The following is a 23415-nucleotide window of genomic DNA, read 5'->3' on the forward strand; positions in this document are numbered from 1 at the left end:
CACGAGTGGTCAAAGTGAGTGAATGCAAGTGTCAAGTGGCACATCCAATCAACTGCACCACTGCTCCATGCATCACACTCCCCGACACCCACCCACCAACAAACACTGCCCATCCATACACAATGCTGCACTTGGCATGCTGCATCTCACCTGCACATAGTACCACATTGGCAGGCCACACACCACCACTCACAGGTCACACAAACTGGCACTATTCAACCACGACAGGCACATCACCCACACACTTTGCAGGAGACTCATTGACACACTGTCCCCTGTCTTGCAGGAGAAGGTGGAGCATAACACCCAGCAGCAGGAGGGACCTGAGGGTGGACGGGCACATTTACACGTCCTCACCCCCCCTAAAGGAGACAGTGCTTCAGATCATTGGGTGGGCCGTTGCTGCAGCCGTGACAACATGCCGCGCTGGAGGTCCCGATGAAGGGGGTCTCCACATATCTAATGCTCCTTCTCCTTTCCCACATCTCCCTCCTCCCATGATCTTTTCTGACTCATGTGCTGCAGATGCTGTCGGCACACACGTCTTACTTGCTCCTCCCCCTGCTCCACAACCTAACCTGTTTCCCTTCGTCATTGCAGATACCCAAGAACACATAGTGGCACCGTCCGAGGAGGAGGAGGAGGTGGAGGAGGAGGAGGAGGCGAAGGGGGACACAGAAGCCACACTGTCACTCGATCTGACATTTGCTTCCACCAGCTCAGAGACTGACACTGCGTGTCCTTTAGAGGCTAGGTTAGAGGAGGGATCTGTCCGTGGTGAGACACTGAGCACAAGTGCACAGGAGCCGGGCGGGGGGAATGGATACCACAGGTGCCAGCTCGCCGGAGGGTGAGGTTGCTCACTAGTTCTGTTGCAGAGGAGTCAGATGAGGACTTCGATGGGCCAGACTACAGAAGACGGCTGATGGGCGTACACCAACAAATGCTTGGGGCACTGGAAAACCTGCCAGAAAGCCAGCGCACAATGACAAGGGGCAGGGAGGAGTCCAGCTCCAATTTGGCACAGGGCTTTGCGCCATGAAACGGGTGGTCACCTCCATCAGCACAACTGTGGAACCTATGATGATGCAGCATCTGATGACTGATGTCACAGCTTCCATTGCAGCAGAAAAATCTGCCATCCAAGGTCTGACTGCTGCACTTGGAGCTCAGATTGCTGCCTTGGAAGCTCAGACAGCTGCTATCGTGGCTCTGGGGACCACTGTGGAACGGGGCTTCCAGGGCGTCACAGCACTCCAGCAATCCGTTCTCCAGCTGATCACCAGGATTGCTGAGGTGCCACCACGGGAGAGTGGCAGTGGCGCCATGGCAGTCAGATCTCTTGTCCTCTCTCAGGACAACAGCCTTCCTGCTCCCACCCCTGCCACTCCGCCATTGCCCCTGTTGTTGCCTCTCAGCTAGCCAGGCCAGACTGCTGCAGCCCAGGCTGAGATGGCGCAATCTGAAGCCGGGCCCTCCCGGCCCAGAGCTGTTCGAGGTTGTCCTCCAAGGCCATCTCCCTTGAAGGCCAGCAGCCTCCCACCACCCATGCTCCAGCCACTGGGGAAGCACCTTGTAAGAGCGCTAGGATAGGCAAAGGCGCACGAACATCAGGCACTAAGGGAATGCACAAAGGTGAATAGTTCTGTTATGTTTGCATAATTTCATTTATTCATTGATAAATGAGACTTTGAATTTGTATTTGGTGGTAGTTTTTATTTATGCAATGAGTTGAGAGGGACACCAATGTGTAACCAGATGGAGGGCTATTTGATTGTCTTGTGGGAGCAGAAAGGTGGGGAGTGTAGAACTGTTGGTGAGTTCGGGGATGTAGTTCAAATTATTGATAGCGGGCACGGATCAGGCGAGCACGCAGAGCCCTTGCAGACAAGGCCTGTGGCCTCCTCCTCCTCCACCTCTGGCACAGGGTCTTCTCCAATCATTGGTCGCAAAGGCTGGTCCCTCATGATGGTGAGGTTGTGCAGCATGCAGCAGACCACCACAAATCTGCCCATCCACTCAGGGGAGTACTGCAGGGCTCCTCCAGACCGGTCCAGGCAGCGGAAGTGTTGTTTGAGGAGGCCTATGGTGTGCTCCACGATGTTTCATGTGGTAGCAGCGTCTCATTGTAGGGCTGCTGTGCACGTGTGTACTGGTGTCACGAGCCACAGCGTGAGAGGATAGTCCGTAATGCCCAGTAGCCAGCCTTTGACTTGCCGAGCCGGGTGAAAGATAGCTGGCACGTTGGACTGCCGCATGACGAAGGCGTCGTGACTGTTCCCAGGATAGCGGGCATCGAGCTCGATGATTCATGTGTGTGGTCACACACCAGTTGTACGTTGAGGGAGTGGAAGCCCTTTCAGGTTGACGAAGACGGCCGAGTTGATATGCGGTGCACACAGGGCAATATGCGTGCAGTCAATGGCACCCTGCACCATGGCGAAGCCGGCAATGTGAGTGAACCCCCGTGCTCACTCGTTCTGCTTGTCTCTGTGGAGAGGGAAGGTGATAAACCTGTTCCTCATCTGGTACAGTGTGTCTGTGACCTCCCTTGTGCAGCAGTGCACTGCACACTGCGAGATGTTGCACATGTCGCCTGCAGATGCCTGAAATGATCCTGAGCCGTAGAAATTCAGCACCACGGTGACCTTCACAGCCACAGGCAATGCTGTCCTTGCCCTGCTCTGAGGCTGCAGTTGTGGCCGCACCAGTTGACAGATCTCAGTCATGGCTTCTTTGGTGAACCTCAGGCGTCGGATGCAATCCTCCTCGGTCATGTTGAGGTAAGAGAATTGGTCCCAGAAGGCCCTCATTGGGTAGGCCTCCTGCTCAGTGCCCTGCGCCTCCTCGTCCTCCCTCTCCTCGCAGCTTGACCTGCTGTGCGTGGCCTCTCTGCATGCTCCCAGTTGTGTTCAATGCCCAGCGGGAGCCCTAGCAGATCACCTATGGTTGCCAGGAATGTTGTTCGATCACGGTTGTAACTTTCCGAACCGTAAGGCAGTACCTGCCAAACCACTCTCAAATGTACTCTAAGCACTCTCAGTAAGTATAGGGAGCCTCAAAAAACACTTCCTATTCCACCAGCAGCCAGAAGCAATAATCCAGTAACTAACCTGCAACACCTGCATGGCCCCTTTAAATAGCACTGGTGGGAGGTCCTCCAGGCACTGTAAGACATGTTCAGATGGTCGGGGATAAGGCTGTGCGTTGAGTTGAGCGTTAAGGTCCAAAATGGTGTCTATCACCTTAAATTAGCGTTGTACACTGATTACATGCATTTTCTCCCTACTTTACATGCTTCCAGCGTTCAGTATTTGCGCATGCACTAACTCCTATATCAAGATGGCGTCCAGCACACGTCACGTTGGAAACGTGCGTGAGCATCCAAGACGCCATCTTGGATGTCAGAGAGGCCATGTAATGCTGAAACAACTAAAGCCAGAGGTCCCTGGATGACAAAAGAGATAGTGAATAAGATGAACCGGAAAAAAGGGGCGTATGACAGAAGTATCACATTATTATTGGTAGGAAAATTATTGGAAAAAATTCTGAAGGACAAAATTAGTCTCCACTTGGAGAAGCAAGGATTAATCAGGGATAGTCAACATGGCTTTGTCAAGGGAAGATCATGTCTGACTAATTTGATTGAATTTTTTGAGGGGGTGACTAGGCGTGTGGATGAGGGTAACGCAGTGGATGTGGTATACATGGATTTCAGTAAGGCCTTCGATAAAGTCCCGCACAGGAGACTGGTCAAGAAGGTATGAGCCCATGGAATCCAGGGTGCCTTGGCACTTTGGATACAAAACTGGCTTAGTGGCAGAAGGCAGAGGGTGATGGTCGAAGGTTGTTTTTGTGACTGGAAGCCTGTGGCCAGTGGGGTACCACAGGGATCGGTGCTGAGTCCCTTGCTGTTTGTGGTCTACATTAACGACTTGGATATGAATGTAAAAGGTATGATCAGTAAGTTCGCTGATGATACAAAAATTGGTAGGGTGGTAAATAGCGAGGAGAATAGCCTCAGTCTGCAGGACGATATAGATGGGTTGGTCAGATGGGCGGAACAGTGGCAAATGGAATTTAACCCGGAAAAGTGCGAGGTGATGCACTTTGGAGGGACTAACAAGGCAAGGGAATACACAATGAATGGGAGGACCCTAGGCAAGACAGAGGGTCAGAGGGATCTTGGTGTGCAAGTTCACAGATCCCTGAAGGCGGCGGAACAGGTAGATAAGGTGGTAAAGAAGGCATATGGGATACTTGCCTTTATTAGCCGAGGCATAGAATATAAGAGCAAGGAGGTTATGATGGAGCTGTATAAACCACTGGTTAGGCCACAGCTGGAGTACTGTGTGCAGTTCTGGTCGCCACACTACAGGAAGGATGTGATCGCTTTGGAGAGGGTGCAGAGGAGATTCACCAGGATGTTACCAGGGCTGGAGCGCTTCAGCTATGAAGAGAGACTGGGAAGATTGGGTTTGTTTTCCTTGGAGCAGAGGAGGCTGAGGGGGGACATGATTGAGGTGTACAAAATTATGAGGGGCACAGATAGGATGGATACTAAGGAGCTTTTTCCCTTCGTTGAGGGTTCTATAACAAGGGGGCATAGATTCAAGGTAAAAGGCGGGAGGTTTAGAGGGGATTTGAGAAAGAACTTTTTCACCCAGAGGGTGGTTGGAGTCTGGAACTCACTGCCTGAAAGGGTTGTGGAGGCAGGAACCCTCACAACATTCAAGAAGCATTTGGATGAGCACTTGAAATGCCATAGCATACAAGGCTACGGACCAAATGCTGGAATATGGGATTAGATTAGACAGGGCTTGATGGCCGGCGCGGACACGATGGGCTGAATGGCCTCTATCCGTGCTGTATAACTCTATGACTCTATGACTCTAAGTCAGGTTGATAACACAAGTGAGAACCAGGCAGAATATAGAAAGTTCAGAGGGGAAGTGAAAAAGAAAATAAGGGGGGCAAAGAGAGAGTATGAGAATAGAGTGGTGGCAAACATAAAAGGGAATCCAAAAGTCTTCAACAGGCATGTAAACAGTAAAAGGGTAGTAAGAAGAGGGGTGGGGCCGATTAGGGACCATAAAGGACATCTATTCATGGAGGCAGAGGGGATGGCCTAAGTACTAAATGAGTACTTTTCATCTGTCTTTACCAAGGAAGAAGATACTGCCAGAGTCTCAGTAAAGGAAGATATAATTAAGATACTGGATGGGCTAAAAATTGATAAAGAAGAAATACTTGAAAGGCTAGCTGTACTTAAAGTAGATAAGTCACCTGGTCCGGATGGAATGCATCCTAGGTTGCTGAGGGAAGTAAGGGTGTAAATTGCGGAGTTACTGGCCATAATCTTCCAAACATCCGTAGATACAGGGGTGGTGCAAGAAGACTGGAGAATTGCAAATGTTATACCCTTGTTTATAAAAGGGTGTAAGGATAAACCCAGCAACCAGTCAGTTTAACCTCAGTGGTGGGGAAACTTTTAGAAACGATAATCCGGGACAGAATTAACAGTCACTTGGGCGAGTGTGGATTGATTAGGGAAAACCAGCACGGATTTGTTAAAGGCAAATTATGTTTAACTAAGCTGATAGAGTTTTTTGATGAGGTAACAGAGAGGGTAGATGAGGGCAATGCAGTTGATTCTATGTGATGTATATGGACTTTCAAAAGTGCCGCATGGTAGGCTTATCATCAAGATTACGGCCCATGGAATAAAGGGGGCAGTATTACCTTGGATACAGAATTGGCTAAGGGACAGGAAACAGAGAGTAGTGGTGAACAGTTGTTTTTTCAGACTGGAGGGAGGTGTACAATGGTGTACCCAAAAGGTCAGTGCTGGGACCACTGCTTTTCTTGATATATATTAATGACTTGGACTTGGGTGTACAGGGCACAATTTCAAAATTTGCAGATGACACAAAACTTGGAAGTGTAGTAAACAGTGAGGAGGATAGTGATAGACTTCAGGAGGATATCAACAGGCTGGTGGCAAGGGTGGACATGTGGCAGATGAAACTTAAAGCAGAAAAATGTGAAGTGATACATTTTGGTGGGAAGAATGAGGAGAGGCAATATAAACTAGATGGCACAATTCTAAAAGGGCTACCGGAACAGAGAGATCTGGGGTTATATGTGCACAAATCGTTGAAGGTGGCAGGGCAGGTTGAGAAAGCGGTTAAAAAAGCATACAGAATCTTGGGCTTTATAAATAGAGGCATAGAGTACAAAAGTAAGGAAGTCATGATGAACCTTTATAAAACACTGGTTTGGCCACTGCTGGAGTATTGTGTCCAGTTCTGGGCACCGCACTTCGGGAAAGATGTGAAGGCCTTAGAAAGGGTGCAGAAAAGATTTACTAGAATGATTCCAGGGATGAGGGACTAGTGGACAGACTGGAGAGGCTGGGGTTGTTCTCCTTGGAACAGAGACGGTTGAGAGGAGATTTGATAGAGGTATTCAAAATCATGAAGGGTCTAGGCAGAGTAGATAGGGAGAAACTGTTCCCATTGGTGGAAGGGTCAAGGACCAGAGGACATAGATTTAAGATGATTGGCAAAGAACCAAAGGTGACATGAGGAAAAACTTTTTTACACAGCGAGTGGTTATGATCTGGAATGCACTGCCCGAGGGGGTGGTGGAGGCAGATTCAATCATGGCTTTCAAAAGGGAACTGGATAAGTACTTGAAAGGAAAATATTTGAAGGGCTACGGGGAAAGGGCAGGGGAGTGGGACTAGCTGGATTGTTCTTGCATAGAGCCGGCACGGATTCAATGGGCTGCATGGCCTCCTTCCATGCTGTAACCTTCCTATGATTCTATGAGAGATGTAAAATGGGCTGCTGATTCATTGTCACTCGTTTTACACCTTAACACAAATTCAAAATTTATCCCACTGCCTCAAAAGAACACAAATTAAAAAATTCATAGGGGACCATAATACATTTCTGTGTGAGAGTATAAGAATTAGAGGTATTTTTTCTATTTGTTATCTTCACTTTGTTTGAAACATTCTGCCTAATCTTTGATAAACGGTCAAAGATAATTCTCAAAATATTATTAAAACATACAACAAAGAATCATTGCCATTAATGGATTTCTTATTTGCAGCACAAGACATAACCATCAATCTACCGTAGAATTTCACCTTAGGACTTGTGAGTGATCTATTAAATGGTTCAGTCTTTAATCAAACAGGCTGGTGGTGTTTTGTTCCAAAGTTTAATAGCTTTATTAAAAAGTTATAATAAGTAGTAAAGATGTTAAAATACAATTAAATATACTGATATGATTTTGGGATACAACCTGGCAAAGGTTATCACCATACAAGGTTCCGAGGTGCACTTCTCAAAGGTCCTTGATATTACTTGAGCGTGTCCAGCCTCGCTCCGAGAATGTCCAAACAAATACGATTTAATTCTCAGCTTATATTTGTTTCTAACACATTGGTTCTACAGGGGCTGAGTGCAAACATTAGGCCTCCCATCAATCATCCTCTCTGTCTCATGGACCTGCGATCCGCTTCACTCCCTTTACATTGCCTCCCTTATGATTACTTGTCTCCGACTTATCAAGGACACCATATTTATCTCAAAGCATCCTGTTTTCTTACTAAACTATGGCCAACTCCCTTTACCCATCTTATGCACATGAGATAAGAATGACACAGGATGCTCATTATTCAAGGGTGCCTCATTTATACAAGTTGTCCAAAAGCCTGTTGATGCTCAATAACAGAGAACAGAAAGCCTTGTTCACAGGAAAAGCCTACATAATGATTTTCCAAATAAGGTTACCAATATTATATAGAAAGCTTGTATAATGCTTCTCTCACAGGCCTCAAAATTTTTTTATTATTCGTTCATGGGATGTGGGCGTCGTTGGCAAGGCCGGCATTTATTGCCCATCCCTAATTGCCCTTGAGAAGGTGGTGGTAAGCCGCCTTCTTGAACCGCTGCAGTCCGTGTGGTGAAGGTTCTCCCACAGTGCTGTTAGGAAGGGAGTTCCAGGATTTTGACCCAGCGACGATGAAGGAACGGCGATATATTTCCAAGTCGGGATGGTGTGTGACTTGGAGGGGAACGTGCAGGTGGGGTTGTTCCCATGTGCCTGCTGCTCTTGTCCTTCTAGGTGGTAGAGGTTGTGGGTTTGGGAGGTGCTGTCGAAGAAGCCTTGGCGAGTTGTTGCAGTGCATCCTGTGGATGGTACACACTGCAGCCAGTGTGCGCCGGTGGTGAAGGGAGTGAATGTTTAGGGTGGTGGATCGGGTGCCAATCAAGCGGACTGCTTTGTCCTGGATGGTGTCGAGCTTCTAGAGTGTTGTTGGAGCTGCACTCATCCAAGCAAGTGGAGAGTATTCCATCACACTCCTGACTTGTGCCTTGTAGATAGTGTAAAGGCTTTGGGGAGTCAGGAGGTGAGTCACTCGCCGCAGAATACCCAGCCTCTGACCTGCTCTCGTAGCCACAGTATTTATATGGCTGGTCCAGTTAAGTTTCTGGTCAATGGTGACCCCCAGGATGTTGATGGTGGGGGATTCGGTGATGGTAATGTCGTTGAATGTCAAGGGGAGGTGGTTAGACTCTCTCTTGTTGGAGATGGTCATTGCCTGGCACTTGTCTGGCGCGAATGTTACTTGCCACTTATCAGCCGAAGCCTGGATGTTGTCCAGGTCTTGCTGCATGCGGGCTCAGACTGCTTCATTATTTGAGGGGTTGCGAATGGAACTGAACACTGTGCAATCATCAGCAAGCACCCCATTTCTGACCTTATGATGGAGGGAAGGTCATTGATGAAGCAGCTGAAGATGGTTGGGACTAGGAAACTGCCCTGAGGAACTTCTGCAGCAATGTACTGGGGCTGAGATGATTGGCCTCCAACAACCACTACCATCTTCCTTTGTGCTAGGTATGACTCCAGCCACTGGAGAGTTTTCCCCCTGATTCCCATTGACTTCAATTTTACTAGGGCTCCTTGGTGCCACACTCGGTCAAATGCTGCCTTGATGTCAAGGGCAGTCACTCTCACCTCACCTCTGGAATTCAGCTCTTTTGTCCATGTTTGGACCAAGCCTGCAATGAGGTCTGGAGCCGAGTGGTCCTGGCGGAACCCAAACTGAGCATCGGTGAGCAGGTTATTGGTGAGTAAGTGCCGCTTGATAGCACTGTCGATGACACCTTCCATCACTTTGCTGATGATTGAGAGTAGACTGATGGGGCGTTAATTGGCCAAATTGGATTTGTCCTGCTTTTTGTGGACAGGACATATCTGGGCAATTTTCCACATTGTCGGGTAGATGCCAGTGTTGTAGCTGTACTGGAACAGCTTGGCGAGAGGCGCAGCTAGTTCTGGAGCACAAGTCTTCAGCACTACAGCCGGGATGTTGTCGGGGCCCATAGCCTTGGCTGTATCCAGTGCACTCAGCCGTTTCTTGATATCACGTGGAGTGAATCGAATTGGCTGAAAACTGGCTTCTGTGATGGTGGGGATATCGGGAGGAGGCCGAGATGGATCATCCACTCGGCACTTCTGGCTGAAGATGGTTGCAAACGCTTCAGACTTGTCTTTTGCACTCACGTGCTGGACTTCGCCATCATTGAGGATGGGGATGTTTACAGAACCTCCTCCTCCTGTTAGTTGTTTAATTGTCCACCACCATTCACGACTGGATGTGGCAGGACTGCAGAGCTTTGATCTGATCCGTTGGTTGTGGAATCGCTTAGCTCTGTCTATAGCATGTTGCTTCCGCTGTTTAGCATGCATGTAGTCCTGAGTTGTAGCTTCACCAGGTTGGCACCTAATTTTTAGGTACGCATGGTGCTGCTCCTGGCATGCTCTTCTACACTCCTCATTGAACCAGGGTTGATCCCCTGGCTTGTTGGTAATGGTAGAGTGAGGAATATACCGGGCCATGAGGTTACAGATTGTGCTGGAATACAATTCTGCTGCTTCTGATGGCTCACAGTGCCTCATGGATGCCCAGTTTTGAGCTGCTACATCTGTTCTGAATCTATCCCATTTAGCACGGTGGTAGTGCCACACAACACGTTGGATGGTGTCCTCAGTGCGAAGATGGGACTTCGTCTCCACGAGGACTGTGCGATGGTCACTCCCACCAATACTGTCATGGAGAGATGCATTTGCGACAGGTAGATTGGTGAGGATGAGGTCAAGTAAGTTTTTCCCTCGTGTTGGCTCGCTCACCACCTGCCGCAGGCCCAGTCTGGCAGCTATGTCCTTCAGGACTCGGCCAGCTCGGTCAGTAGTGGTGCTACCGAGCCACTCTTGGTGATGGACATTGAAGTCCCCCACCCAGAGTACATTTTGTGCCCTCAGAAAATTTGTGCAGCAACAAACTTATACAATCATTATATGATCCAATTATAACATAGCCAGATGAAAACATGTATGTTAATGCAACCCAACAATATTTAAACTTACTTTTTTTAACATTTCAATTCCTGTCTCTGGATTATCCTCAGGCAGCTCCTGGGAAGTTATTAGTGCCCTATAGATCAAACAACAACCACATCAGATTTTTTTGTGGAAGCAACCTCTTTTTCAATACAAATCACATATTTCATAGTTCCTACTTACCTGTCTCCCCCTGCAATGATGTAACCGTAGCTGACTTTTTTGAACAGGTTATTGAAGGAAGACTGAAACCAATAGAAATGGATTAGATCACTTCAAATTATCCTACAACACAGTTTCATTGTAAGCAGGGTACTGCAAATAAAATATCACTTTTTTTAATGTGTGTTAACCTTTAATTTTTTTTCCTTTTCTCTCACCTTCTGAGCTCTCTGAGCCACATGTATCCTAAGCCTGAAAGGGCAGGGGGGGGGAATCAACCAGCTTTTTGTTCTCTGCCAATGCCTTTAATGAATTGGCCAGTTCAGAGTTGAAGATTGGCATGGTGATGAATGTCTGGCCTGTGTTTGGCACCTTCAAACAGGACCATGGCTGATACTGAGAACTCAGCAGAGGAGAAAACTGAACCTGTATCCACATTTTAATGTGCTGCACTGCTGAACCATTGAGCAACACCTTTTTAATCAGCTGTTCAGTCAGATCCTGAGTAATTATTTTGGAATTGGTTCAGAACACTTAAGTTTGATTGGTTAGGCAAAATAAATGTTGAAAATAATATAAAGGTCAAATGGTGAAATGATTCTACTTTGAAGTGAAGGCTAGGTTGCAGGTAATAAGTATAAGAGACATTATTAATAGAACTCAAAGGAATTCGGACTATTCAAATAAACGAGCTAAGGAATCAGCCTGGTTGGTCCCAGGTACCACAGGATCTGACCAAGGAGCTCTCCTCTCTGACAGCTCCTTAAGTTGTTTGTCTTACACTTTGTTAGCTTTGGCCATGGAAGTCCAGTGAGGTATCCTTATTTGCGTATTTAAGCAGCCTTTCAACTGTTTCAGGCGGATGGACGGGCGGGTGGGCGGATGGGCAGGTAGGTGGGCTTGGTGGGTGAGCAGGCGGGTTGTTCACCCATTTACAGGCCCACCTGAAAATTGCATTAGGCAGATCTTGGGCGTCTGTGGAATCTGGAGGTGGTTCCCCCTTATTTTCAATTGCTGGCCGCCCATCTTTCAGGTGAGAAACAAGCGCCTGGCAGTCGAAAATCGCTTTTGCCATTTCTCCACAGTGAGTCATACACCTACCTAAATCAACGAAACACACAACAGATTTATTTCTAGACTAGTGGATTTCCACTGGTTTTGCCCACAGAAAGTCAGGCCTAAGCAAATTTCTCTTAGAGTGCATTATTTATGCCATAGGTATGGGGATGATCAATTTCTGGAGCTTATGAAGCTCCAGTTAATGGTAGAAGTGTGCAGTTGCAGGTGTGCTTATGTGTCATGGAATGGTGATGGCCAAATATGGAGTATGTGACATATATAACAAATTTAATGTATCATACATAGTCATGACTTGTCAATCATCTTTTTCAGCATGATAATTTTGTTTAAGGAGTGGCAGATTCATTTTAACAAATATAATTGTACAGTTATGCATGCTGGAAATGTGAAACACATGAACATGATGAAGATAAATCAATCATAAAGGTAGACAAGGAAAAGGATTTAGGTTAAATTGTTAATTATTGACAGAAGTATGTCCTGTTGATGTGAAGTGATTACCAGAAAGACCAATTATATTTTAGGATGCATCTCAAGAGAAATTGGCTGTATGCTTGAACATGTTTTTTCTAATCTTGCGCAGTTCTTCAAAAGGACATTGATTTGTTGAAGGAAGTTTAGAGACAACTGACAAGGATGATTCCAGGAAATAGGAGTTTATAAACAGACACTCAAAGAACTGAACTCACTTTTATTACGGAAAAGAAGATTGATAGATTGGTCCACTCATATGGTGGGAGATATAGAGGACCTGGAGAAGGTTCAGAGGAGGGCCACTACATTGATACCTAGTTTAAGGGTCTTCAGTTATTAGGAAAGGTTAAGAGATCTAGGGCTTTTTACTTTAGAAAAAGGTAGATTTTGAGAAGATTTGATTGAAGTCCTTAAAATAATGAAAGGATTAAACTCAGTCCACATAGATAAGCTATTTAAGCTAGACAGGTTAGGGAGGACCAAGGGACATATGTATCAGTTATGAAACCAAAACACCAGGTTAGTTGCTAGGATGTACTCCTTTTTGCATCTGATTGAGATCTGCAATAACTTGCCAGTACGTGCAGTGAGTGCAGATCCATTGCAAGCATTCAAAAGGAAGTTTTACAAGTCCCTGAGATTGCTTAACATATCTACATGCAAGCGGTCAGGGTTGTGTCACCAAGTCACAATAGTCTTCTGGAGATTGATAGGTTACCTTCAGGGGTTGGACAGCAATTTCCTAGAGTTTTTTTTTCCTAAATTGGCCTATGGTATTTTCTCTGTTTTTTGCCTCTCCTAAAGTGGGTGTGCAGAAGTGACAAGATGTCAGAATGACACAGGCTCAATAGACCTGCTGGATTTTACCTGTCCTTTTTGTACATGAAAGGAGGCATGAGCTAGGCTTTTAAAATTCTGACAGTGACTAATCATGTAGAGACAAGGAGGTGATTAATTTCGATTGTGTGCACAGAACTAGTAGGCAGGAGCATAAAATCAACAAGCCTCTGGCAAGACTTGAGATTTTTCCTCATAGAGTAATGGGTACATGGAATAGACTCCTTACTGAAGTAATTAATGCTTTGTTGTAGTGTTGAATTGGGTGAATATCTGGTTAGGAAGGGGACAGAAGGTTATAAGGATAAGCACAGACTGAGGTAGCCAAATGCTACGTGAAACATGGTGGTTTGTGAGCTGCTGGGACAATGGCGATGTCATACCAAGGATAGCAACTTGTTAAGTATAATGCAGGATATAAGGTTAAATAGGATTTTTGGAGGCTTGCTTTCCTTTTGGGAGGGAAAAACTTTGCAGAGCCTTTCCTCAGGACATTAACTTGTTTGGGTAAGTTCGTTACACCAGAATGTACATCTTTAATAGAAGGAATAGCCTTGATTGGTTTTCTTTCCCTACTTTCTTATGTTTCTGAGTCCCCTTTGGAGTAGATTTGAACGTTCATTGATCGGTAGAAGGCTGGTGGTGATGTATCAGCCACCCGTTATACACCCCTCTCAATTTTACTTTCCATTAACTTTAATATAATGGGCAGCTGATCCACTACTGCCAGTTTTTCACCTGGTGGTGAAAGTTTAAATCTACCCCCTAGCGTTCGGGTTTGAGTTTCAGTGGATACTCTCCATTGTTTTATCATGAATTATGGGATGTCATTGATTGGGGATGGAGACAGCTTGAAACATGTAAGGAGTTCAAAAGGGGAAGAAAAATAGCAGAAATAAAAAGAGAAATTAAGAGAATAAACATGAGAAAGGAAACAAAAATATTGAAAGTAAAAAGGAATGAAAAGGAACATGAATTTTTTAAAAAACAAGAAAATGAGACACAAATGAATAATGCCACAGAGAGAAGAAAGGGCAATAACAAAGAATGGCCTGGACAAAAATAATAGAATTGAAAAAAATGGGGAAGCAAAACGAAGCAGCAGAAGAAAAATATAAAGGATATAGCCAGATACTGAAGAATAACCTTAACCTTGAAAGCAGAGCAGGTTCATAAGAGCTGCACTCTTCCATAGTTACAGACTTCTTGTGTTAAAGAACGATGGTACTTTTGATTGGGAAGAATATCTCAGCAATGGTAAAGGCTGATTCCCACAAATGGAAAATTTCCTTTTACCCAATTTAGTCACTAAGCAACTCTGCCCGTTGCTAAGCAGTGTTATATATTTACAACAACAAAACCTAGCACTATTTCATTTTAGAGTGCCAGCTCAGTCAGAGTTTACATAATAGGACTAAAAGCGGCAGGCAGAGTTGTTCCATGTTGCATTGGCCCCATGAGACACAATTCACAGCCTCTGTGTCTGCTGCATTCTTCTTTCACATTTTCCTACTTTGTTATTTTCACTTTATTAATAAAGCAATGGGCTAGGGCCACATCAGGGTTTGTTGGTAATTTGTTCTGCTAGCTGAGAAAATGCCATTCCAGCTAGCCGCACATTTAAAAGAACCTAAGCCTAAAAAACAAGGATGGATCACACAAAGTGAATAATAGAGTATTACATTAAGCTTACTACAGAACAAAAACCTTTCAGTTAAAGCATCTAAATTATTAAAGTAAAACTACACAACAAAATGAATCATTAGCATGTTGCATAGGTAGTTTTTTCATGTTCTATACATTTTTATGTTCCTGTAGATATATTGCCTTGATTCAGCTAAAATTAAACCTATCAGTTGAAGCTGTATCACATATTGTATTAGAAGATGACTAACCCAATAGAGGGCAACCTGGATTTATATAAATGACCACAAACAAAGTTAACTAGAGTGGTTAGAAAAGGTAAAGCCTACATACTGCAAGCAGAAATGCTAATCTTCCTGAAGTTCCACATCCACTTAGTACAATGAGGTTGTCTTCAGGATCCTGAAAATATTTGCAATAACATTTGTATTAAAAATAAATCAATCATACTTTTAGTGCTGGCAAAGGTACCAAATCACAAAACTGTTCAAAACTTCAATCGAAAGCACTATAGTAAAATGATTATAACTATTAATAATTGTAGCAGTCACAAACTGCATTGAGACTTAAGGCCCTGTAAACAACTATCATAATTCTCCAAACCCTGAGACAATACCTTTTAAGGTCAAGATGATTTTGCTACAATATTGTTAAACATAACTTGTAAATATTTTGTTTAATAAGGTGAGGAATAACAATTGTGGAAAAGTTCAGCCCAATAATGAATGTTCAAAATATGTTCCACGTTAATAGCCTACACTGGACAAAACTGTACAATAGTCTTATTGTGCAAACAAGAGATGTCGGGCACTAAATTGGGCTGTGTAGCGCCCGTTGTTTCGGCGCTACACAGCCTCTCTGACATCCAAGATGGCGTCTTGAATGTGCACGCATGTTTCCAGCGTGACATGCGCCAGACGCCATCTTGGTATAGGAGTTTGCGCAGGCGCAGATAACGAATGCTGGAATCATGTAAAGTGGGGAGAAAATGGCTTCAATCAGTGTGTAACATTCATTTCAAGTGATAGACACCATTTTGGAACTTGACGCTCAACTCAACGCACAGTCTTAACTCCGACCATCTGAACGTGTCTTAGAGTGCCTGAAGGACCCTCCACAGGCGGATTTTAAAGGGACCATGCAGGATTTACAGGTTAGTGGCTGGATTATTGCTTCTGGCTGCTGAGACATTTGTAACTGTTTTTGGAAGTCTCCTAAACTTCAATACTAGGATGCGGGGACATAGCCTAACATTTAGAGCCAGGACGTGCAGGAGTGGAGTTAGGAAATGCTTCTACACGCAAAGGGTGGGAGACATTTGGAACGCTCTACTGCAGATGACAGTTGATGCTAGCTCACTTGTGAATGTTAAATCTGAGATTGATAGATTTCTGTGAACCACGGGTATTAAGGGATATGGGGCTAATACGGTTATATGGAGTTAGGTCACAGGTCCACCATGATCTCATTGAATGGTGGAACAGGCTCGAGAGGCTAAATGCCACTGCCACTTGCTGCCTCTTGATATGCACCACCTTTTCCTGCAAGAAAGCGGGACGTGTGCCTGGGTGATGTGCCTATCATGGTTGAATAGCTGCCAGTGTGTATGGCCTGTGAGTTGTGGGTGGGCGGCTTGAAACAGTGGTAATGTGTAAGGGCGAGAGGAAGCATCTGATTGAAAGAGTTGAGTACTGATGGAAAGAGTTTATTGGTATGTGGGGAATGGGGGGTGTAGTGCGTGGAGCAGTTGGTAGGAGACGCCACTTGACAGTTGACCTCACTCACCTTGACCACTCGTGTCAAAACATTGAACTTCTTCCTGCGTTGCATCCATGTTCATGATGCTGTGCGCCTGGCATTGACTTCGTCCCCTACTGCCTCCCACTGCCTTTTGCAAATATGTCTGGAGGGCCTCTTGCGCCCCCTACCCCCCCACCCCCTGCGGATATAGGATGTCCCTCCTTCTGTCCACCAAGGTCTCTAGTGCATCAGCAGAGAACTTTGGTGCATGCACTCTCGCAGGCCTGGTACCAACTCAGATCGGTAGATTGGTGAGGTCTGGCATGCAGATCGGAGGATGTGAGATTTAGTAGTGCGCAACCTTTATTCAATGTTTTAACATAACTCATCAGTGTGTAAACATAGGGATGGGATTTGCATCTGTGTTTTACATGTGCCATGTCTGATCTCTGTTCAGACTCCATGCAGACAGTAGACTGTTATTTTCAGCAAATAACAGGTACAAACTCCCTTTAAGAGATTTCTAAGCAACATCTTCCCTTTAAGAGATGGAGCTCCCTCTGGTGGTGGAAAGTGAGAATTGCATTAATTCCACGTGCAAGGCCTGGAAAGGAATGCTGATTGCAGGTAAGTCCTCGGGTGGGTCCAAATTTGCGTCTTGCCCAGGGTCCGTCGGGCACGGGTGTTATTGCCCAGAACGGGCCCTTATCCAATTTCTCCCCCGTCAAGTTTTGTGTTTGCACATTTGTTTATTTATCTTTTTTGGTGAAGTATTTATATTATTTATTACACGTCTAAATTGACCAGTGCAGTGCACTGCATGCTGGCTACGAGAATGGGCAGGAGACCAGCCCAGGTTTCTGCCAATGTCACCTGATTACTTGCTGCTCGAATATAAATAGCTGTGTGATTGATGCTCCAATTTTTTTCCTCCCTTTCCTGTCAAGAAGCATCTAACCTCCACTTGCTACCTCCCCTAGTGGCATAACTGAGATAGGGAATTCACCACAGAGCTGCATTTTTTAAAGGGTAGAAAATTAGGTAGTACTCCCAGCACAGAGCTTTGCATGACAGAAGCACATATTGGGAATTTAGGTACGGAGTTCAGTGTACCCGAATTGAAGCCCGCATCATCGATCATCTATTAAAAATCAATGGACAGGAAACCATGAGGGCTGTGAATGGGAAGAGCTGTGGGGTAATTTTAACCTCAAAGAATGGGTGGGTTGGGGGCGAGTGGGAGGTAAAAATAACAGTTTTTTGAAGTGGGACCGCAACCCGGCTCTAAAGCGGACCTGAAACCCGGAAGTCCCGTCCTCACCTGATGATAGCCGGTGGATTGTTAAAGGGGCAATGTACCTCATCAAAAAGTTGAGGTAATTAATTTTTTGTGGATTCTAAAGCTGAAACGAATTTCAGCTCACCTCCCATGGCTTCTGATTCTCGTCAGGTGAAAGCAGGCGAAAAGGGCTGGACCCATGAGGTGAGTGCCTTTATTGCACTTCTTGTGGGCCCGAAGGAGCAGGAGTGCTTCATCCAGGCCTAACAAGCTCACCTGGAGTGGTCGGACCCCCGTGATCGGCTGAACACCCCCCCCCACCCCCCTGATGGTAGAACCCTTCCTGATGGTAGACACCCCCCTACTTCCGACTCTTCATCTGACTGCTCTCGATCTTCTCCAAGGTCTCCCCCCGATCTTCTCTAAGGTTCCCCCCCCCCCCCCCCCCCACTGATGTTGACCACTTCCCACAATCCCTCCCTCCCTACTCTTTGATTTGCGGCTCCTTTCCCCTCCCAACAAGCAGCCAGCCTGTCAACCTGGCTGGTTGTCGCGCTGGAAATGTGTAAGCAAAAATAATTATCTCCACTTAAGTTGCAATCGCAGACTGTGACGCACTCGCTTGACTTCTGGATTCCCCACGTGAACATCTACCCACCCGCTGAGTTCCCGGCTTCATGCTAAAATCATGCCCCTGATCTCTGAACTAGAATTCCCACAATGTGCTCCCTTTGTGCAAAATTCTGTGCTAGAAGTGTTAAATTGTAAAATTTATCTCAAAGTGTTCACTTACTTAGGAAACCTTTATGATATGAACTTAAAACATTTACAATCACCGGGGAAAGGGTTCCGAAAAAATTATTGGAACTAAAAGCTGACAAGTCCCCAGGTCCTGATGGACTTCATCCTAGGGTCTTAAAAGAAGTGACTGCAGAGATAGTAGATGCATTGGTATTAATTTTCTAAAATTCCCTAGATTCTGGAAGGGTCCCATCAGATTGGAAAATAGTGAATGTAACTCCTCTATTCAAGAAAGGAGGGAGACAGAAAGCAGGAAACTACAGGCCAGTTAGCTTAACATCCGTCATAGGGAAAATGCTAGAATCTATTATTAAGGAGGTTATAGCAGGGCACTTAGAAAATCTCAATGCAATCAGGGAGAGTCAACACGGCTTTGTGAAAGGGAAATCGTGTTTGACTAATTTATTAGAGTTCTTCGAGGAAGGAACAAGCAACGTGGATAAAGGGGATCCTGTGGATGTGGTGTACTTGGATTTCCAGAAGGCTTTTAACAAGGTGCCACATCAAAGGCTACTACACAAAATAAGAGCTCATGGTATAGGGGTAACATATTAACATGGATAAAGGATTGGTTAGCTAACAGGAAACAGAGAGTAGGCATAAATGGGTCATTTTCAGATTGGCAAGATGTAACGAGTGGAGTGCCACAGGGATCAGTGCTTGGGCCTCAACTATTTACAATTTATATCAATGACTTGGATGAAGGGACTGAACGTGTGGTTGCTAAATTTGCTGATAACACAAAGGTAGGTAGGAAAGTAAGTTGTGAAGAGGACATAAGGGGCTCGATTTTGGGATTGTGTTTCCGGCGGGTTCCCAGCGGGGTGGCCCCGAAAATCCCGATATCCGGTCACGTGACCGGATCGCGACGAAATCCCGGCCACTTCCGGGTACCGCGCTGACGTGCGGGGCTGCGCGCGCAAGCCCTGCTGGTGGGAATCCCGCAGGCAATTAAAGCCAGCGGGGTTCCACTTGAGAGTACTTACCTTGCTTGTTGTGGTCAGTTAATGAGCTGAAGCAGCTGTCAAAAGAGGAAGTGTGGGATTTTCGGTTCAAGGCAGTGAGTTTCCCACACTGGGGGAAACAGTCCCTCCTCAACCAGGCGTGTTGCAGCCTGTGGCAGGTGCCAAGGTGCGCTCCACGGGGGAGAGCCCTCACCCACGCAGGAGGCCACCGCGTCACATAGGGCAACCCCTGCCCTCCACCACCCCCCGCCAAGCCAGAGGACAGACCGACACGAAACCGCAGCCCCAGTCTGAGGAACCACCCACCTACCCTGCACAACCCCTCAGACCAACACCTGCCAGATGGGTGGTGTGTGGACACCCTCGGAGGACGAAGAGCATGACCAGCCCCAGCAGCCTCGCAGTCCACGCCGTCCGCCGCAGAGACGTGGATCCCCCCAACACGGTGTTGTTGCACGCCCACCTGCACAGCAGGAGGGAGGGCTACCGCAGAGAGAGACGCATCGCAGAGGGCACTACCCTTGCCACAGGGTCCACAGACCGAGGCGCAGCTCCCCGGACCTCTCCGAGCAGCAGTGCACAGGGAGGCGCAGATTCGCTCGACATGTAGTCGTGGAGATCTGCAGCCTCTTTCATGCCGAGCTGCTCCCGGCTGGCCCCAGCACCAACTGCTTACCTGTCGCTGTCAAAGTCACCACTGCCCTCCACACCTTCTCCTCCGCATCCTTCCAGGGTGCAGCCGGCTACACCGCCGATGTCTCTCAGTCGTCTGCGCGGACAAGCCCTGCAAATACACCTGCACCTACTCTGCAGTAACACGATGGGTGGCATCAGTGGTGGGTCCTCATAGTGATACCCAGGAGCGGCCATTATTGGACACAACGGACAGGATTCGCGGAGACATGGCAGTGGTGGTGTCAATATAATGTGTGCTGTTTGTTGCTCTGAAATTCAATATGGGTAACACCCATGACAAACCCTCAGACACCCTTGTGCACCCCCTTCATGCTGACGACACGTTTGCCTTATGCTGCCTACTGCACATATGTGATGCATGCCCTGTGGCTGCAGCACAGGTGGTGGCAGGTTGAGTGAGGCTGGCCGTGAGGGAGATGCACGGGAGGGTGAGTATGGGATGGAGCAATGAGATTGTATGAGGATTGGGTTGCGTGTTAGTGGCAGGATGAGTACTGGCGAGGTGAGTAGGTGGAGGTAAGATGAGGATGGGGTTTGAGTGGGTATGAAGGGTGATGTGACAGAATAGTGTTGGCGGTGCCGAAGGAGATGTGGGGTGGGGGCAGTGTTGTGGCAGACGGAGTGTAGGGGAAAGACTTCATGTTCTCACTGCGGCTGACCTACTGCGGTCATTGCAGCGCCTCCTGCACTGTATGCAGGTGGGCCATATGTTGGTGGCGCAGGTGACCCCCTCTGCCACCTCGAGCCAGGCCTTCTTGGTGGCAGAGGCAGGCCGCTTCCTCCCGCCCGCCGGGGGGAAGATCTGTGTCCTCCCCCTCCTCCTCACCCCATCTGATGATACCTGGGGTGAGGCATCATTAAACTGGGAGCAGCCTTCCCCCTGGGCTGCTCCATGCTGCAATTTGTTCCATTGGTTGCAGCATCTGTCAGTGGAGGACTGCCCCTTTAACTAGAGAGCCTCCAGCTGACAGATCGTACTGCGCATGCGCAGCCCGCCCGACGCGCAGGCCAGCGCCGTGGACCCCGGAGGAGCAGGTAATTGATTCCTATTAGTGGGTTGCCTGCTACGATCGCGTGGGCAACCCACTAATTTCACCGAGCGTGTTGACCACGCTCCCGGAGGACCACCCGCTGGGAACCCGCAGGCCTGCTAAATTCGAGCCCAAGGAGTCTGCAAAGGGATATAGATAGGTTAAGTGAGTGGGCAAAAATTTGGCAAAGTTTATTGTGGGAAAATGTGAACTTGTCCACTTTAGCAGGAGGAATAGAAAAGCAGTATATTATTTAAATGGAGAGAGATTGTAGAACTCTGTGGTACAGAGGGATCTGAGTGTCCTCGTACATGAATCACAAGAAGTTAGTATGCAGGTACAGCAAGTGATTAGGAAGGCAAATGGAATGTAGTCATTTATTGCAAGGGGACTGGAATATAAAAGTAGAGATGTTTTGCTACAGTTGTACAGGGCATTGGTGAGACCACATCTAGAATACTGTAAGCAGTTTTGGTCTCCTTATTTAAGAAAGGACATAATTGCTTTAGGGTTCAGAGAAGGTTCACTCGATTGATTCCTGGGATGAGGGGGTTATCTTATCAGGAGAGGTGGGACAAGTTGGGCCTGTATACATTAGAGTTTAGAAGAATGAGAGGTGATCTTATTGAAACATATAAGATCCTGAGGGGACTAAAAGGGGTAGATGCTGAGAGGATGTTTCCCCTTGTGGGAGGGACTAGAACTAGGGGTCACAGTTTAAAAATAAGGGGTCTCCCATTTAAGACAGAGATGAGGAGAAATCATGAGTCTGTGGAACTCCCTTCCCCAGAGAGCGGCGGAGGCAGGATCATTGAATATTTTTAAGGCTGAGTTAGATAGATTCCTGATTAACAAGGGAGTCAAAGGTTATAGTAGGTAGACGGGAAAGTAGGGTTGAGGTCACAATCAGATCAGTCATGATCTTATCAAATGGCAGAGCAGGCTCGAGGGGCCGAATGGCCTACTCCTCTTAATTCATATATTTTTCCCAATATCCTGAATATTTATTTACCTTTGTCTAAATTGTAACTTCCCTGTAAAAAGTCAGTGAATTATCATTTGGACACATACCTTTAGCAGTTCTTGAGCCTGTTTGGCAGCATCAGCCATTGTCCTTAAAATAGACTCACTGTACAGTGTCTGTCAATAAAACAAAAGACATATTGATCGGTTGCTTTGTGTGATAAAAATTAATTTAAGGAAAACCAGCAAGTACTAGCACAACTGGATTTGCTGCATTTTTGTAACCTGCAGCAACTTTATTGTGAGGTATGGATCCATAAATAATCAAAGATTCAGCTAATGTGTAAATCAGGCTTTTGCAGCAAATATATTAGAATCTTCAACTGCTTCATTGAGGTGTACAAATGTGTGTTGGTAATATAGACACCACAGTAGAAAACAATTCCAAAATGTTCCTAACAAAATATGTGTAAGTAATTGTACATAATGGGAGCGATTTTCATTTGGGGTCAGTAATTGGGTGGATGGGAGACGGAGCAATTCCACCAGCCGCCCGATGAACCTAGTTAAAGTCCTGAACCAGTTTCAATGTTCAATTAAGTAACAGAATAGGCAAGTTGCCAGCGCTAAATGAGTGTTGACAGGTAACTTGCTAATCGGCGGGGGGAATCCGGCAGTCCAAATGTAGAGCTGAGCTGGCAGATCACAGTTAAAGGGGAAGGCCAGGCTGATTCGAGGGAGGGCAGAAGGGGAGAGGCAGCAGAAGGTCCGGCTTTGGCTGTTAAAACTTTAGTGGAGGCACAGGAACAGCATTCATGCTCCTCTTGCCCTCCACAATCTACCACAAACCTACTTTTCTCCCTTATCTGAGTGGCTTCCAGGGACGCTGGTTCGGCCCCACCTCACTTGCTGTAGGTGGCGGCGCTTGTGCAGTGCAAGTGTCATGTCTTATTGGTCAAAAATTGCATTGAGGTCCTATGTACGTCATAGGTACCCCAATTTACATATAATAATGAGGCTTCCTCTCGCTTGCTTCTGGTAGACTGCCTATTTCGTGGCCTATTCCAAAATTACAATGGGCGCAAAGACAGCGGGAAGTTTCTTATTGCGATTTTTGTCTCGCTACTGCCTGCATCCGCCAAAATCACCTCCAATATATTTTATACCAAAACCATTAAAGTTTATGGAATTTGAGGTGATTTGTATTTTCCCCAGAGTTTCTTAAGTTGTTTTCACTTCTATGGCTTTCCCAGTTCAAATAAATGGATGGGTAGACCTCCTGTCCTCTGCCGATACTCCTCATGAACCTGTGGAAGCAGAT

At 46.5% G+C, this 23415-nt stretch overlaps 1 protein-coding gene across 1 annotated transcript in view; it reads right to left on the reverse strand.

The window, feature by feature from the left end:
- The window catches only part of gckr (glucokinase (hexokinase 4) regulator), a 71526-nt gene that overhangs the window by 43364 nt on the left and 4747 nt on the right, over window positions 1-23415 (reverse strand). The window contains exons 3-6 of the mRNA XM_067985273.1: window positions 22203-22271; window positions 14953-15021; window positions 10606-10667; window positions 10450-10516 (exon numbers count right to left, since the gene is read on the reverse strand). Coding sequence (XP_067841374.1) covers window positions 10450-10516; window positions 10606-10667; window positions 14953-15021; window positions 22203-22271 — 267 coding nt within the window. The remainder of the gene's footprint in view (window positions 1-10449; window positions 10517-10605; window positions 10668-14952; window positions 15022-22202; window positions 22272-23415) is intronic.

The sequence above is a fragment of the Heptranchias perlo genome, chromosome 5 (assembly GCF_035084215.1).
Source record: "Heptranchias perlo isolate sHepPer1 chromosome 5, sHepPer1.hap1, whole genome shotgun sequence".
In the NCBI taxonomy this organism is placed as follows: Eukaryota; Metazoa; Chordata; class Chondrichthyes; order Hexanchiformes; family Hexanchidae; genus Heptranchias; species Heptranchias perlo.